Genomic DNA, 17483 nt, shown 5'->3' with positions numbered 1-17483 from the left:
ACTAAAAGGTTCAACTGGCCATTCAGGACAAACAACCTTCCCAGAGTGTGGTTAGAATACGAAATTTGGGGCAGTTGAGGTGAATAGTATAGATGTATTTGAAGGAAAGCTAGATAAATACATGAGGGAGAAAGGAATAGAAGGGTATTGCAATGTTCCCTTTACCCTTTCTTGGTTATAGACACACTGGTTTGTCGCTCTGCGTGGCCCCTTGCAGATTGCTGCACATGTATGCATTTTATGGAACACTGGCTTTGCGCAGACTTGCTTGTTGCACTGTGTGGTACATTTCTTACTGCCACATGGTCAAACACCTGCAAAGCTTAGAGCCTAGAGCCAAAGCTTAGAGTGATGTGACCTAAAGCTTAGAGTGATAAATGACCTAAAGCTTAGAGTGATATATTAATAGGGTTAGAGAAAGTAGGTTCATAGAATCCCTACAGTGTAGAAGGAGGCCATTCGCCCATCGAGTCTGTACTGACCACAATCCCACCCAGGCCCATCCCCACAACCCCATGCATTTACCCTGCTAATCCCCCTAACACTAGGGTCAATTTAGCATGGTCAATCAACCTAACCCGCACATTTTTGAACAGTGGGAAGAAACCGGAGCACCCGGAGGAAACTCACGCAGACATGGAGAGAATGTGCAAACTTCACACAGACAGTGACCCAAAGCCAGAATTGAACCTGGGACCCTGGTGCTGTGAGGCAGCAGTGCTAATCACTGTGCCACCGTGCCGCCCAAGATTGGAGGTGACTGCTGTGGAGCATAAACACCATAAACCTCTTGGGCTAAATGTCTGTTGCTGTGTGGTTAATTACCCCAGACACTGAAGGTGAGCAGAGGTAATGTTTTCAGCCATGTTTGTTAGTCTGTTTTGAAGATAGGACCAGCAGTAAGCCATTCAACTTGTCGAGCAGGCTCCGTCATTCAATAAGATCATAATTGATCTGGTTGTGGTCTCAATCCCAGTTTGCCCCCATAATCCTTGACTCTGAATATGAATATGAAATTCTATCATATTATGATTGCTGTCACCTAAAGGCTCCTTTATTATTAAGGTTAGCAATTAATCATGTCTCATTGCTCATTACCAGGTCTAGAATAGCCTGCTTCATGGTTTGCTCTGGAATATACTGCTCCAAGAAATTAACCTGTAGACACCCGAACTCATTTTCCAGGTTATCTTTGCCAAACAGATTTGCTCAATATACATGTAGGTTAAAGTCACCCATGATTATTGTGGCACCTTTCTTACATGTTCCATTTATTCCTGTATTCTCATACCTACAGCGTAACTGCTGTTAAGGGGCCTCTTTCATATCTCTACCCAAAGTGATTCTACATCTTACCCTTTGAGCTAAGGTCATGTCTCCTAATTCCTAAGCAGCATCACTTTCCTAGTCCTATATTTAATCACTGGTGCAACATGGACGAGAGCAACTGGATCCTCCTCCATCCCAAGCAGATGTTCGGAACCCTCATACTGAGCAGGCACCAGAACTGCCTGGACCCATGCTCTCAACCGCAGAGAACCATGTCAATTCCCCCTGACTATAATATCCCCTATAACCACCATCTATTAGCTCTCCCCACCTGGATGGCTTTCTGTACCACAGTGCCATGGTCAGTTCACTCATCCACCCTGCAGTACTTCCTTTCATCCCTACAAGTCGCAAGTGCCTGGAACCAATTGGACAATTGCAAGTGCTGAGGGTCCCCCATTTCTACCTTCTCGATCCCCTTACCCGCCTCACTTGCAGTCACACCCTCCTGTCCATGAGCAAATCAGAAGTCCTTAGCCCAAGAGGTGTGACTGCCTCCTGGTACAAAATGCCGAGTTAGCTTTCCACTCCTTGATGTATCGCAGTGTCTACAGCTCAGCCTCCAGGTCAATGACTGAGCCATTACTACAGATACATTTGTCCTGGATGACACTGGTATCCATAAAATTCCCACATTCTGCAGTTGAAACACACAACCTGCCCTGCCATCTTTATTATGTGCTAATTTGTTTATTATTTTTAAAAGTTAATGAATAAACCCTACCACTCCCAATGAGTTTTACTACTGCTAGTAAACCTTACGAGTAATGAGACCTTACAATTACTCATAGATTACACAAGTTTTGAAAGATAAATGAGCAAAATGGGGCGGCACGGTAGCACAGTGGTTAGCACTGCTGCTTCACAGCTCCAGGGACCTGGGTTCGATTCCCAGCTTGGGTCACTGTCTGTGTGGAGTTTGCACATTCTCCTCGTGTCTGCGTGGGTTTCCTCCAGGTGCTCCGGTTTCCTCCCACAGTCCAAAGATGTGTGGGTTAGGTTGATTAGCCATGCTTACATTGCCCCTTAGTGTTCTGAGATGTGTAGGTTAGAGGGATTAGCGGGTAATATGTGTAGGGATATGGGAGTAGGGCCTGGGTGGGATTGTGGTCGGTGCAGACTTGATGGGCCGAATGGCCTGTTTCTGCACTGTAGGGTTTCTATGATATCTATGAAAATACTTATCAATAATTTACCTGTTCCCTTCTTCGCTCACTGCACCAAATTCAGTCGCTCAGCAGATTCCCAGGTTTACACAGTCTGTGACTAGCTGCACTCAGCGATGAGCTACTTTCTTCATGTTTGCTAATCTTGCCCGATTGTCTGTAACCAATACATCTCAAAAATGGACGGATTTCAAAGCAACTTGGTAAGTTCACAGATAGCATAGGCTCAATGAAGAATGGGTTAGTTTTTTGGGGGAAGATGCGGGTCCAGATCTGAATCTTGGAATTTTTAAGGATCAGTTAAGTGGGACCAATTGTCTTTTCGTTTAGATTGTTGTGGATGAATTCATTTAGAACGTTGTTGATTGTTCTAGGATGTTGTGGATTGTCTCAATTGCTGTGGTGGATTTCACCACAGCTGGCAAAATGGGGGCAGAGGTTTCAGAGCAGATTGTTGGATGTGAATTGGTCTGAAGATTCCTCAGAGAGAGCGAAGTATAAATTCTTATTAAAAGCCTGTTTCTGGCTTTTAAATACAGAATATCAATCAGGTCAGGAAAAGTATCAAGGAACAGCTGCATAATTGAAATACCGTTGTATTAACACAGCACGGTGAAGGTATATGCTCAACTGAGTGCCCACTGCACTTGCTCTATGCTATGTAATTCAGACAAAAGCAGTTTAAAATACCGCAACCACCAGAGGGACCATCTGCCCGGCAATGTATAGTTGAGTTAAGATAAGTCGAAATGTTTATGCTCTCTTAGCCTCTAATATAAAAGTATAAAGTGATTCATGCTTCACCTCTTCCAGTTGAGTTGATCAAAAAATAAAAATCAAACTCACATCAGTGTGATGGAGACCAGTGTTGGATCTGTAAAACAGAGGGATTTATTCACTCAGCTTTTCACACAGAGTGTTTTCATTTCAGACATAAAGTGAAGGAATGAGTGGAGACGCATCCAGGTCTCCACCCTCTCCATGCTGCCCTTGTACTTTCACCTGGAGTGGGCACTGCATTCCAAAGCCAGCCAAATAAGGCATGCCTTCTGTCTTATTGTTGAGGGCCTTTGTTTGGTGGAGGCCCAAGCAGAACGGTTTGAGGGTGCAGGTACTTGCACACAAAAAATACCCACCCAGCCACCCCACCACTTTCCCTATGGATTATCAGAAGTTGTTAGCATCTACATTTTTGGGCTGAGATAATCTTTGTAGAAATTGGATCATACTTCTTACAAATTCAGTTATTTCAATTGTTTTTTTCACAGATTCTGGGTTCTTGCTTCAAAAGGATAATTGATGAATGGATCACAATTATCCATACAGCGCTGGGAGGTGGTCAATGGGGCTCAGGGCTACAGGTTTTCTTACCCACAGGCAATCTTACCTCCCACCCACCCACCCCCCACTCCAATATCCATTGAAGGGCGAGTCTCCTCCATCTTGGCTGACAATAGAGATTCCACTCTATAAAACATCCCGCTTGCATGACGTTTAAGGTTAAGTATTTTGATATTTACTTTGGTTAAACTATCTAAATAATGCATAGAACAAGCTGTCAGGCTATTGCAGAAGAAATGGCACATTGGCAGCAGTGTGCATTGCAGCAAATCACCAATGCTTCTTCAACAGCAACTTCCAAACTTTCAATCTCTACCGTCTAGAAGGACAAGGGCAGCGGATGAATAGAAATATCACCACATGCAAGTTCCCCTCCAGGTCACACTCATCCTGACTTGAAACTAAATCGCCTTCTGTCACAGTCACTGGGTCAAAAACCCATCAGCTTTGTGGGTATACCTATACGAGATATGACTAGTTCAAGAAGGCAGCTCATCACCACCTTTGAAAGGTAATTAGGGATGGACAATAAATGTTGCCTGGCAAGCAACATGGACATCCCACAAACAAATTATTTTTTTAAAGTCTTCTATTTTAGATTATTGAATATTGTTTCTAAAAGTGAGATTGCCGATCAATAGTTTTATCTGAATGCTAGAACTATCGTCAGTAATTTTTCCTCTCTCTGCATCAGTCACACCCCTTACTATCCTGAAGGGGCATCCTCTGGATACTACCCACATTCCACTTTTCAAGTGTGGACAGGCTATCTATTCAACAGTTATTACCACCAGCAGAACCCTGTGCACACCACGAATTTTCACACATTTTCCTTAATAACAGGGAGAGTTTGGATTAAACTTTATCTATCCTAGTTCAAAGCTGATGTTAATTGTTAGGCCCTTACCATTGCCCTAGTGGACCCAGCTCATAATATAAACTCGTGATCAAACCTGGTTTCCGTAGTTCATTATCACACTGGGCAGCAAACAAAACAAGTGATTGGTTAAGGAAGACAGTGAGGAGACCATTAAAAAATCACAAAGTAGAAAGTGGCACAGTCATGATGAGTGGCAAAGCATTCACATTTCCTCCCATACGGAGTTCGTTGCCAGAGAGAGGTGCCAGGTCAGGCACAGTAAGGACGCAGGAGTTAAATGTTTTTTCAGATTCAGCATAGCTCAGTTGCTAGCATTATCTCTGAATCAGAAGGCCAAGTGGTCAAGTCCAACTCCAAAACTAAGCACATGAAATATAGAAGAGTATTAGAGGTACATCCTTCAGAAGGGGCATTCACAAAAGATCCTGTCTGCTTGTTGATATGACAAATAGACCTTAAAGAAACCATACTATTCACAGAGGAGTCCTCCCAGTCGTATTGGGCAAGTTAATGGGGCTAAAGGTAGACAAGTCTCCTGGTCCTGATGGAATGCATTCCAGGGTAGTAAACGAGATGGCGGGAGAAATAGCAAATGCCCTAGTGGTAATTTATCAAAATTCGCTGGACTCTGGGGTGGTTCCCGCAGATTGGAAAACAGCAAATGTGACGCCACTGTTTAAAAAAGGAGATAGACAAAAGGCAGGTAACTATAGGCCGGTTAGCTTAACTTCGGAGTAGGGAAAATGCTTGAATATATTATCAAGGAAGAAATAGCAAGACATCTGGATATAAATTGTCCCATTGGTAAGACGCAGCACGGGTTCATGAAGGGAAAGTCATGTTTGACTAATTTGGTGGAATTCTTTGAGAACATTACATGTGCAGTGGACAATGGGGAATCTGTGGATGTGGTGTATCTGGATTTCCAGAAGGCACTTAACAAGGTGCCGCACCAAAGACTGCTGCATAAGATAAAGGTGCACGGTGTTGCGGGTAAGGTATTAGCATGGATAGAGGATTGGGTAACGAACAGAAAGCAAAGAGTGAGGATAAATGGGTGTTTTTCTGGTTGGCGATCAGTGACTAGTGGTGTGGCTCAGGGATCAGTGTTGGACCGCAATTGTTTACGATTTACATAGATGATTTGGAGTTGGGGACCAAGTGTAGTGTGTCAAAATTCGCAGATGACACTGAGATGGGTGGCAGAGCAAAGTGTGCAGAGGATGCTGAAAGTCTGCAAAGGAATATAGATAGTCTAAGTGAGTGGCAGATGGAGTACAATGTTGGTAAATGTGAGGTCATTTTGGTAGGAATAACAGCAAAATGGACTATTATTCCAATGGTAAAAAATTGCAGCATGCTGCTGTGCAGAAGGACCTGGGTGTCCTTGTCCAGGAATCTCAAGGAGTTGGTTTGCAGGTGCAGCAGGTGATTAAGAAGGCAAATGGAATTTTGTCCTTCACTGCTCGAGGGATGGAGTTTAAAAACAGCGAGATTATGTTGCAGCTGTAAAGGTGCTGGTGAGGCCACACCTGGAGTACTGTGTACAGTTTTGGTCTCCTTACTTGAGAAAGGATATTCTGGTACTGGAGTGGGTGCAGAGGCGATTCCGGAGTTGAGAAGGTTGGCTTATGAGGAGAGACTGAGTAGGCTGGGGCTATACTCATTAGAATTCAGAAGAATGAGGGGAGATCTTATAGAAACATCTAAGATTATGAGGGGCAGTTGCAGGGCAGTTGTTTCCACTGGTGGGTGAAACTAGAACTAGGGGGCATAGTCTCAAAATAAGGGGAAGCAGATTTAGGACTGAATTGAGGAGGAACTTCTTCACACAAAGGGTTGTGAATTTGTGGAATTCCCTGCCCAGTGAAACAGTTGAGGCTACCTCATTGAATGTTTTTAAGGCAAGGATAGATAAATTTTTAAACAGTAAAGGCATTAAGGGTTATGGTGAGCGGGCGGGTAAGTGGAGCTAAGTCCACGAAAAGATCAGCCATGATCTTATTGAATGGCAAAGCACGCTCGAGGGGCCAGATGGCCTACTCCTGCTCCTAGTTCTTATGTTCTTATTAGCCACCATTCCTCTTTCAACCAACACACCAGAAAACAAACTGTTTCATTAGATTGTGGGACCAGGTGATTCGCAGATTGTTTTTGATTTTACATTTAAAAATAGATAGCAAGTCTTGTATGATCTTGCTCATTGTTAGTTTGGAGAATAAGATGTGGATTATTTAGCTGAAAACCTATTGTGTCAATTTAACAAGGCAATTGTAGTGGATATCAGTTACACTAAATTACTTGTAAATTTCAGGCTCCATTTTAATGTCTGGGGGTCCTCCAAAAAGATCATTTTGTACCTCTAACAAAGTTTTGGTATCTGTATGTGTGATTGCCATGAGCTGGGAGACAATATTGTTTTTATGTTCGGATTACAATGCAAAGTTCAAATTCTCAGTCTGAGAAAATAATTCCTCCACCTCAAAAGCACACAAGAGGATCCAGTATACATAAGGGACAGCTGGAACACCTGGTGTGGGTGAGGAACATGGACACTGATCAAAATCAATAAACTCTTCCAGCAAGGAAAGACTCAATGTCTTTGTTTTGACTTCATTAACTGACATGGATCCAGTTAACATAGGTCTCCAGTCTAGAATAAATTCCCATATGCTAATTGCACTTTTAGACGATGTCACTCAAGAGGCTAAATGTGAGGTGATGGGATGGCTGGTTAGTGTTAAATTAAGTCATCTCTTCCACATCAGCAATAGAAGTAGTTTCACAACACCAGGTTAAAGTCCAACAGGTATATTTGGTAGTACGAGCTTTCGGAGCGCCACTCCTTCATCAGGTGAGTGCCAAATAAACATGTGCTACCAAATAAACCTGTTGGACTTTAACCTGGTGTTCTGAGACTACTTACTGTGCCAACCCCAGTCCAACGCCGGCAACTCCACATCATGACATCAGTGCTCCAGGAATAATGGGGGTAGGAAAAGGAAAGTCAGCATTCACACTTCTGACTCCTGCTGGAATTTGCATTTTTGGACATTTGAAGAGTATAGAATCAACTTCCGCCCTGATGCTGTCACTTGAGCCTCAGTAACTACATGACGAATAGCACTCCCCTTTTGGCCCAACCAGCTATGGGCAGCCCAGTGTTTGCATCTTTGTTGGCGGAGAAAAAAAAAAGATGCACAGGGACATTAAAAACTGAGATTTAAAGAGAGATAATTTCCTATTCCTTTATCTCTCACATTCTTCCACTGTGCATGCTATAAAGAACACAGCTTTGTGCCAAAATGCAATAACGAAAGCAGATGAGCCTACTCTCAGCTGACAACTCAAACAAAAGAGTGATGTTTTAATGAGATTATTGAATTAACTTCTTGCTGAACACAAATTGAAGAAAAGCTGCGCAAACAAGTTATGGCTTTTAAAAAGATTAATGTACCAAAAGGCTGGCCAAACCTCATTAATCCAATCAATATCAATGCAGAGATCTAATAGGCCGATAAGCGCATTTTAAGCAACATATAAAGCATTGGCAGTTTAATGAATTTTTTTAATTAACAAAATTGACTTAAGTCAAACATTTTACAAGAAAATTGGGAGAGGGTACCAACAGATCTGGGGTCCCACTGGCTTCACTTTAACTTCTTTTACAGTATGCGGGCTAGGCCAGCATACTGCCTATTCCTCACTGCCTTTGAGAAAGTGGTGGTGAGCTACTTTCAAAGAACAAAGAACAGTACAGCACAGGAAACAGGCCCTTCGGCCCTCCAAGCCTGTGCCGCACCTTGGTCCAACTAGACCAATCGTTTGTATCCCTCCATTCCCAGGCTGCTCATGTGACTATCCAGGTAAGTCTTAAACGATGTCAGCGTGCCTGCCTCCACCACCCTACTTGGCAGCGCATTCCAGGCCCCCACCACCCTCTGTGTAAAAAACATCCCTCTAATATCTGAGTTATACTTCGCCCCTCTCACCTTGAGCCCGTGACCCCTCGTGAACGTCACTTCTGATCTGGGAAAAAGCTTCCCACCGTTCACCCTATCTATCCCCTTCATAATCTTGTACACCTCTATTAGATCTCCCCTCATTCTCCGTCTTTCCAGGGAGAACAACCCCAGTTTACCCAATCTCTCCTCATAGCTAAGACCCTCCATACCAGGCAACATCCTGGTAAACCTTCTCTGCACTCTCTCTAACGCCTCCACGTCCTTCTGGTAGTGCAGCGACCAGAACTGGACGCAGTACTCCAAATGTGGCCTAACCAGCATTCTATACAGCTGCATCATCAGACTCCAGCTTTTATACTCTATACCCCGTCCTATAAAGGCAAGCATACCATATGCCTTCTTTACCACCTTCTCCACCTGTGTTGCCACCTTCAAGGATTTGTGCACTTGCACACCTAGGTCCCTCTGTGTTTCTATACTCCTGATGACTCTGCCATTTATTGTATAACTCCTCCCTACATTATTTCTTCCAAAATGCATCACTTCGCATTTATCCGGATTAAACTCCATCTGCCACCTCTCCGCCCAATTTTCCAGCCTATCTATATCCTGCTGTATTGCCCGACAATGCTCTTCGCTATCCACAAGTCCAGAACTGCCAGAAGTCCAGAAGTTCCTGAACTGCTACAGACTCTGTAGTGTAGGTACAGAGTCGCGGAGCAGAAACTGATAGCCAGGTTCCGCACACACAAGGACGGCCTCAACCGGGATATTGGGTTTATGTCACACTATTTCACATAAATATTTCTGCTTTTTTCCTCCTGAGTCTTTATCATGCGATCCTAGAATCAGAATTTATGTCACACTATTTGTAACTCCCACAGTTGCGTGGACCTGCAGAGTTTCACTGGCTGTCTTGTCTGGAGACAATACACATCTTTTTAGCCTGTCTTGATGCTCTCTCCACTCCCATTGTTTTGTTTCTTAAAGACTGGATTAGTTGTAAGTATTCGCATTCCAACCATTATTCATGTAAATTGAGTCTGTGTCTTATAAGTTCTGTTTGTGAACAGAATTCCCACTCACCTGAAGAAGGGGCTCAGAGCCTCGAAAGCTTGTGTGGCTTTTGCTACCAAATAAACCTGTTGGACTTTAACCTGGTGTTGTTAAACTTCTTACTGTGTTTACCCCAGTCCAACGCCGGCATCTCCACATCATGTAGGTACACCAACAGTGCTATTAGTGAGGGTGTTACAGGATTTTGATCCAGCAACAATGAAGGAACGGCGATATATTTCCAAGTAGGATGGTGAGTGACTTAGAGGGAAACTCGAGGTGGAGGTGTTCCCATGTATCTGCTGACCTTCTCCTTTCAGATGGTAGTGGGTGTCGGTTTGGAAGGTGCTGCCTAAGAGCCTTGGTGATTTTCTACAGTGCATTGTGTGTCTGTTATGGAGGGAGTGAATGTTTATGGACGGGATGCCAATCAAGTGGGTTGCTTTGTCTTGGATGGTGTCGAGCTTCTCAAGTGCTGTTGGAGCTGCACCCATCCAAACAAGTGTATTATTTCATTATACTCCTGACTTGTGCCTTGTGGATGAAGGACAGGTTTTGGGGAGTCAGGAGGCGAGTTACTCTCTGGAGCATTCTTAGCCTCTGACCTGCACTTGTAGCCACAGTATTTATAAAGCTAGTCCAGTTCAGTTTCTGGTCAATGATAACACCTAGGCTGTTGATGTTAGAGGATTCAGCGATGGTAAAGCCATTTAATGTCAAAGGGCAATGGTTAGATTCTTTGTTGGAGATGTCATTAACTGGCACTTGTGTGGGACTCTCACCTCACCTCTGGAGTGCATGTTTGACCCAATGAGGTCAGGGGCTGAGTGACCTTGGTGGAACTCAAACTGAGCTTCAATGGAGCAAGTTATAGCTAAGCAAATGCCAGTTAATGGCACAGTTGATGACCTCTTCCATCACTTTATTTATGATCAAGAGTTGACTGATGAGACAGTAACTGGGGTGGATTTTTCCGGTTTGTTTTGTACAAGACACACCTCGTCAATTTTCCACATTGCCAATGTTGTAGCTGTACTGGAATAGCTTGGCTAGGGGTGCGGCAAGTTCTGAAACACAAGTCTTTTTAGTACTATTCCCCGAACATTGTCAAGGTCCATAGTCTACTGTATGACATCTGTGATGCTGGGGACATCTAGAGAGGCCAAGATGGATCATCCACCCGCACTTCTGGATGAAGACTGTTGCAAATGCTTCAGCCTTATCTTTTGTGCCAATATGCTGGGCTCTTCCATGACTGAGGGATATTTGTGGAGCCTCCTCCTCCAGTGAGTTGTTTATTTGTCCACCACCATTCACAACTGGATGTGGCAGAACTGCTGAGCTTAGATCTGATCCGTTGGTTTTAGGATTGCTTAGCTATGTCTATTACTTGCTGCTTAGCTCGCAAGTAGTCCTGTGTTGTAGCTTCACTAGGTTGACACCTCATTTTTAGATATGCCTAATGCTGCTCCTGGCATGCCCTCCTGCATTCTTCATTGAACCAGGATTGATCCCCTGGCTTGGTGGTTATGGTAGAGTGGGGGATAATCCAGGTCATGAGGTTACAGATTAAAGTTTATTTATTAGCCATAAGTAGACTTACATTAACACTGCAATGAAATTACTATGAAATTTCCCTATTCGCCACATTCCGGCACCTGTTCGGGCCAATGCACCTAACCAGCACGTCTTTCAGACAGAGAGGAAACCGGAGCACCCGGGGAGAATGTGCAGACTCCACACAGACAATGACTCAAGCTGGGAATTGAACCCAGGTCTCTGGTGCTGTGAGGCAGCAGTGCTAATCACTGTGCCACCCACCGATTGTGGTAAAGTACAATTCTGCTGCTGTTGATAGCCCACAGCACCTCATGAATGCCCAGTCTTGAGTTGCTAGATCGATTTGGAGTCTATCCCTTTTAGCATGGTGGTAGTACCACACAACACAATGGAGGCTATCCTCAATGTGAAGATGGGACTTCGTCTCCAGAAGGACTAAACTGTGCAGTAGTCACTCTTACCAATACTGTCATGGGCAGATGCATCTGCAGCAGGCAGGTTGGTTGGCTCAGTTGGCTGGTTTGCGATGCAGAGTGAAACCAGCAGCGTGTGTTCAATTCCTGTACCGGCTGAGGTTATTCATAAAGGCCCACCTTCTCAACCTTGCACCTCACCAGATATGTGGTGATTTTCAGGATAAAGTCACTATCAACCTATGGTCATTTTACCTTTATTGCATATGTCATGTTATTTTCAATTGTAAAAGAGAGAGGTACACGGGAAAATAAATAGTAAATTAAAAATTAAGTTTATTTAAATTTAATTTAATGGAATTGTATGTTTTATTAGGTTGAAAAAGGAAAATTAAAATTGAAGTAAAACTTAAAGGCGAGAATAGGGAATCTAAATAATAGGATACAGAAGGAAACAGGAGGATTAGAAATTGTTCTCACTTTTAATTTACTTTAGGATTAATCAAGGCACTTCCTACATCTGAGCAGATTTGGTAGAGCATTAATGTTTCTTCTCCCCACCAAAATACATCATCTGGACACAGCTGGTAAGCCTAGTGAAATAAGAATATCCCTGAATCTACTGACAGCTCAAGAAGTGTTAAGTGAGCTTTGTCTAACCTTTCTCTAAGCATTATCGACTGCTGATGTGGAGAGATTAAGTATTGTATTCATCATCTGAATGCCACATCCCTGTTGCACAAATCTGTTACATCGCCTACCTTCATCACGCCTCATAGCACAACTGCAGCCAAAACGCTCATTCATGCCTCACCTATCCCAATGCTTTCCTGACCAAACGACCATCTTCCACCGTCCATATACTTGAATATAACCAAAACTTTGTTGGACATAATCGGAGGTCACATGAAGTCCTGTTACCCATGTGGAGAGAGAATTGAACCAATGTTGAGTCAGGATAACCCTTCGTCAGAGCTGAAGACAAGGAAAATCAGACATTTATACTAATGAGGGCGAGGGAAGGGAAGGTGAGATGCTGTAATTGATGGAAATGGCATAAACAAAAAGACAAAGGGAATGTAAGTGGCGATGATAAAGGCTGAGAGTGGTGCTAAGAATATCCATTAAGAGATCGGAGTGCGTAAATGGCAGAACAAAGGTGAAGAGTATAGGGATGCAGCATGGGCCCTAGTGGGTAGGGGAGGGGGAACAAGATGGAAAGTGAGATGTTAGAAGTGAATAAAATATAAAGTAAGAAAAATAGATGAAGATAAAAAGAAGAAATGAGATAAAATGGGTGGAGATTGAGAGAGTTCATGCTATTGAGTTGTTGAACTCAATATTCAGTACAGAAGCCTGTTAAGTGAGGACGTGTTCATCTTGGCCGTTTGCAATGTCCCAATGAAACCCAACGCAAACTGGAAGAACAGTACCTCATCTTCCAATTTGGCATTTTACAGCTTCCAGACTGAACAGAGGTCAACAACTTCAGAGCTTGAACTCTCCCCTCCACCCCCATTTATATTATTTCATTTCTTATTTTCATCTTAATCACCTATTTTACTTTATATTCTTATTTTTCCACTTCTAACATCTTGCTTTCCATCTTGTTTCCCCACCCTCCCCACCCCACGAGTCCACTGCCGCATTCCTACTATCTGTACCTTTGTTCTGCCATTTAAAATTCCAATCCCTTAATGGACACTCTTAGCACCATTATCAGCCTTTATCATCACCATTTACATTCCTCTTGTCTTTTTTGTCTATGCCATTCCTATCAATTACAGCTCCCTCCTCCCACCAGTATAAATATTGTCTTTGTCCTTGTCTTCAGCTCTGACGAAAGGTCACCCAGACTCAAAATGTTGACTCTATTCTCTCTCTACAGATACTGTCAGACCTGCAGGGATTTTTCAGCATTTTCTCTTTTTGTTTCAGATTCCGGCATTCGTAGTATTTTATCCTGTTCACGCATCATTCCTGTGTTCACCGAATTACATTGGCTCTGTCCAGCAACATCTCAACTTTAAAATTCTCATCCTCATTTTCAAATTGTTCCATTGTCTCACCCCTCCCGATCTCTGTAATCTCCTCCAGCCCCGCAACCAAAAAAATCTCTTTGCTCCAGCATCCCTGATTTTAACCACTCCACAACTGTTGGCTGAACCTTAAGCTGTCTGAGTCCTTGACTCTGAAATCAGTTTGCTAAACTCCTCTGCCTTTCTTTCTGCCATTAAGATGTTCCTTAAAACCGAGCTCTTTGATCACGTTTTGGAAACCTCTCCTAATGTCTCCTTATGAGTCAGTGACAAATGTTGTTTGATAACATTTCTGTGAAGTGCCTTTAGGATGTTTTATTCCAGTCAGAGATACTATTGTAAATGGACATTGCTGTTCTATTGGTAGGTCAGAGCTTTGTATGCGTACGGTACGTGCACGCACGCACACACTCACACCATTAAAAATAGCTTGTTTCCACTTTAAGAGCTCTAGTTTTGTACTGCTGCCCAAAAATGTGAAATGTTTAGCAAGTCAGAAGAGTGAAGTAATAACAGACTCTGCTTTGTTTTAAATATCTCACTTTCATACAATAACAGATGGATCTATCACAGAAAAAAACATTCATATTATGATGAAGTAATGCATATTTATCTATGCAGAAGACAAGTTGCATCAGGAAAAGCCATGAAAATTTGTCTCTATTGTGCATTGGGTGGAAGATACGTTTATGCCAGTATTTCTACTTCACACTCATGTCCTCTTGCCCTCTATCTTAACTCCATCAACATAACTTCCCATTCCTTTCTCCCTCGTGTTTACTTAACTGTCCCCTAAATTCATCAATACTACTACCTAAACTGCTCAGTCATAGCAAGTTTCATATTCTAACCAGCCTCTAGGTAAATAACTCACTTTTATGTACCCTAATTTTGATTCCCCACCACCACCACACAAGTTACAACATCTTTTCATCTATCCTATCAAACCTTTTCATAATCTTAATCTTAATGATCTCTCTTAGCACACCCCGCAACATTCTAGAGAAATGAGCCTCAGCCTATTCAATTTTCCTGGAAAGCACGAACTCTCAGTCCTCATATCATCTTTCTAAATCTTTTTTGCACTGTCTCCAGGGGTGCAATCATCTTTTCCAAACCTCTGTTCCTGCATACTCCACCCACACCTCTGATAAATGATGCGAGGAGCTCATGAAGGACTGTTTCTCGAAGAATCTATTTTCTGCTCTGCCAGATCCCCTTCCTTGATTTAAACTCCCTCTCAAAAGCCTCTCCCAACTCAAACTCTACAACCTACTTCCTTCTTCCCCAACTCCTGAGTACTAGATTCCTTGTTTATGGACCCCTCTGTGCTAAAATAGATTTTTTCATTACCCTATGGATTGAGATAGAAGATGAGCCAAGATTGTATTGATTGGTGAAACATGCTCAAAGGGCTGAATGGCCTTCTCCCATTTCTTAAATTTAATGCAATTGCACTGTTTATGCCAATCTAAGTTGCTTCTAATTGGCCCCCTCTTTCCAAGGCTCTTGCACCTCCTTATAAACTACCTAACATGAGTACTAAGGGCAGATTAGAACTTGACTGTGGTGCCCTCCTTAGTAAAATGGCCAGCCTGCACTCAGCCACAAGGATATTGGAAAGTAACTGAAGGTTGGGAAACAGAGACATTGGCATGTAGGAAGCACCTTCCATGCAGTAGTAACTCTTTCTGAAATGATCAAGACTTAGAACACACATCCTTTGTTTACCTCAATTGGTGTGGAGATGCCGATGAAGACTGTTGTTTACCTCAATTGGGACAGACCAACAATTAAACCTTTGACAGAATTGACCCTGAAATATGGGTCACGGACTGTGTATTCTGATTATAGATATAAATGATCTAAATACATCTGAGGTTTACAGCATGGAAACAGGCCCTTCGGCCCAACTTGTCCATGCCGCCCTTTTTTTTAAAAAAACCCCTAAGTTAATTTCCTAGGATGTTTTAGGCTTTGTAGATTGAAAAGGAACTAGTATGAAGTTACCATCAACCTTCCAGTACCTTTCCTCCATCTCTAATGCCTCGCATTTATATTTCCATGTGTCCACCTCACATGGGGACAGCTTCCACACAAGCCCCTTACTTCAGAGGGACATCAAGTCAGTGTTGTTTTAACTCGTTTCAGGACACACCAAAATCTACCGGTATCATTGCTGCAATTAAAGGAAGCTACATTTACAAAATCGAACGACCCAAAGTTTGGGCTGGGTGCACCAAGGGTTCTTACCGTCCTCGTTTTCATCAAAAACCGGCGTTTTATGGGAGTGATTAGCCCCCATCTTCAGCTCCTGGCTATTTAAAATCGATCACATTGCCCGAGGGGGAGGCAGGCGGTCAGCAGTTGGTGAAATTCACACATTCAGCCTTCCATGCTGCTCAGGCTCCAGACCCGAGTCTTGGAACTGCGTGGGTGGGTGAACAGTATCCACTCTTAATGAGACCGGCAGGGATGAGGGGCAGGAGGAGATGTCATTCTCAGAACATCAGCCCTTCCATCTACAGCCACCTCCTTATGTTCCTGAAAAACTTTCCAATAAAAAAAATCATGCAGATTCTCTGTCCTGTCCTCTTCCGACCTACCGGACAAGAAATGCGGAGAAAGAGAGAGAGTATGGATAATCCGCTCAAACGGTTGTTGGGGGAACCGGCTGTCTAGGAAACGCTCTCTGAGGAAGAGATTGTAGACATCACTGAATCACCAGTCACTGAGCCGCCTCGTTGTCTTTAATGTTGAAGTGTTCAGGCTCAACATTCGTTTGCTTAAAATAAACAATCCATCTCCCCACAAAAAGGGTGTCTGTATGTTTGATTAAAACCTATACAATATGTCAGCCACCTGTACTGAGGTTTAGAAATGAAACCAGTTTTTCTAACACCGTGCAGTCAATCACTGGAGGCAGGGTCAAGTCGGAGGCTGTCGCGGTGTGAATCTGAGCCGCACTGAAGTTGGAGGTGCCCCTGGGCTAGCCCGCTGATCACTCGTTCTCTGGACACACACTGATCAGCGAGATAACAAACCGTCTCGTTTCCATCGCTCACCTCTGCTGGCAACTATGGATTCTGGAGTTACGAGTTGAACACGTGTCTCCGGCATCGCCCCACCCCAGGGTAAGTACAGGGACAACTTACATCAACATTAACGAAGCTGCAAATGGGGAACTGGGTTGCAAAAAAAAATTAGAAAGTCAGCAGAAAATGGAAGCGAAAATCAAAACAGCTACTCTAAAACATTAACTGATGCAACAGGGAAACGCCAGGAATGCGGGCAATGAATAAAGGGAACTGAAACTTATAGTTGGTCACTGAAAGTAAGTTGAAGTGTGGGCACTGGTAACTGACAATGGTATCAAATGTCTACGGAGCTCGTGGAAAAGGAAAAATATTTTTAATAACTGTGAGCATACAAACTGAAAAAGTCACCCACGCGTAATCAATTAAAGTTTAAGAAACTATTTGATAGTATTTATTTTGAAAGCTAGTAATGAATTAAAATGCTCTCATGAGAGCACGTGTTGACGATGTTTCTTTCTCTTATTACTCAGATTTCTTTCCATCCTTTAATGCCAAAGAAACATCGCTCTAAAGTGACATCTGCTGGTACAAAGCGTAAAAAAATTACAGCACGGACACCACCACGCAAAACGGGAGAGACTTAACCAACGATTGTGTGTGAGCGAATCCGGCAATTTGTAATCCGGTCCTGGGAAT

At 43.1% G+C, this 17483-nt stretch overlaps 1 protein-coding gene across 1 annotated transcript in view; it reads right to left on the bottom strand.

Annotated features, from left to right (window-relative positions):
- LOC144505530 (serine/threonine-protein kinase 32A-like) overlaps window positions 1-16827 on the bottom strand; it is a 249148-nt gene extending 232321 nt beyond the window's left edge. The window contains exon 1 of the mRNA XM_078231656.1: window positions 16003-16827. Within this exon, the coding sequence (XP_078087782.1) occupies window positions 16003-16054 (52 nt within the window). The 5' untranslated portion in view covers window positions 16055-16827. The remainder of the gene's footprint in view (window positions 1-16002) is intronic.
- Between the last annotated feature and the right edge of the window lie 656 nt (window positions 16828-17483).

This window comes from Mustelus asterias, chromosome 16 (genome assembly GCF_964213995.1).
Source record: "Mustelus asterias chromosome 16, sMusAst1.hap1.1, whole genome shotgun sequence".
NCBI lineage: Eukaryota > Metazoa > Chordata > Chondrichthyes > Carcharhiniformes > Triakidae > Mustelus > Mustelus asterias.
The sequence above is the reverse complement of the archived record's forward strand: the minus strand, read 5'-3'. Positions and strand labels throughout refer to the sequence as shown.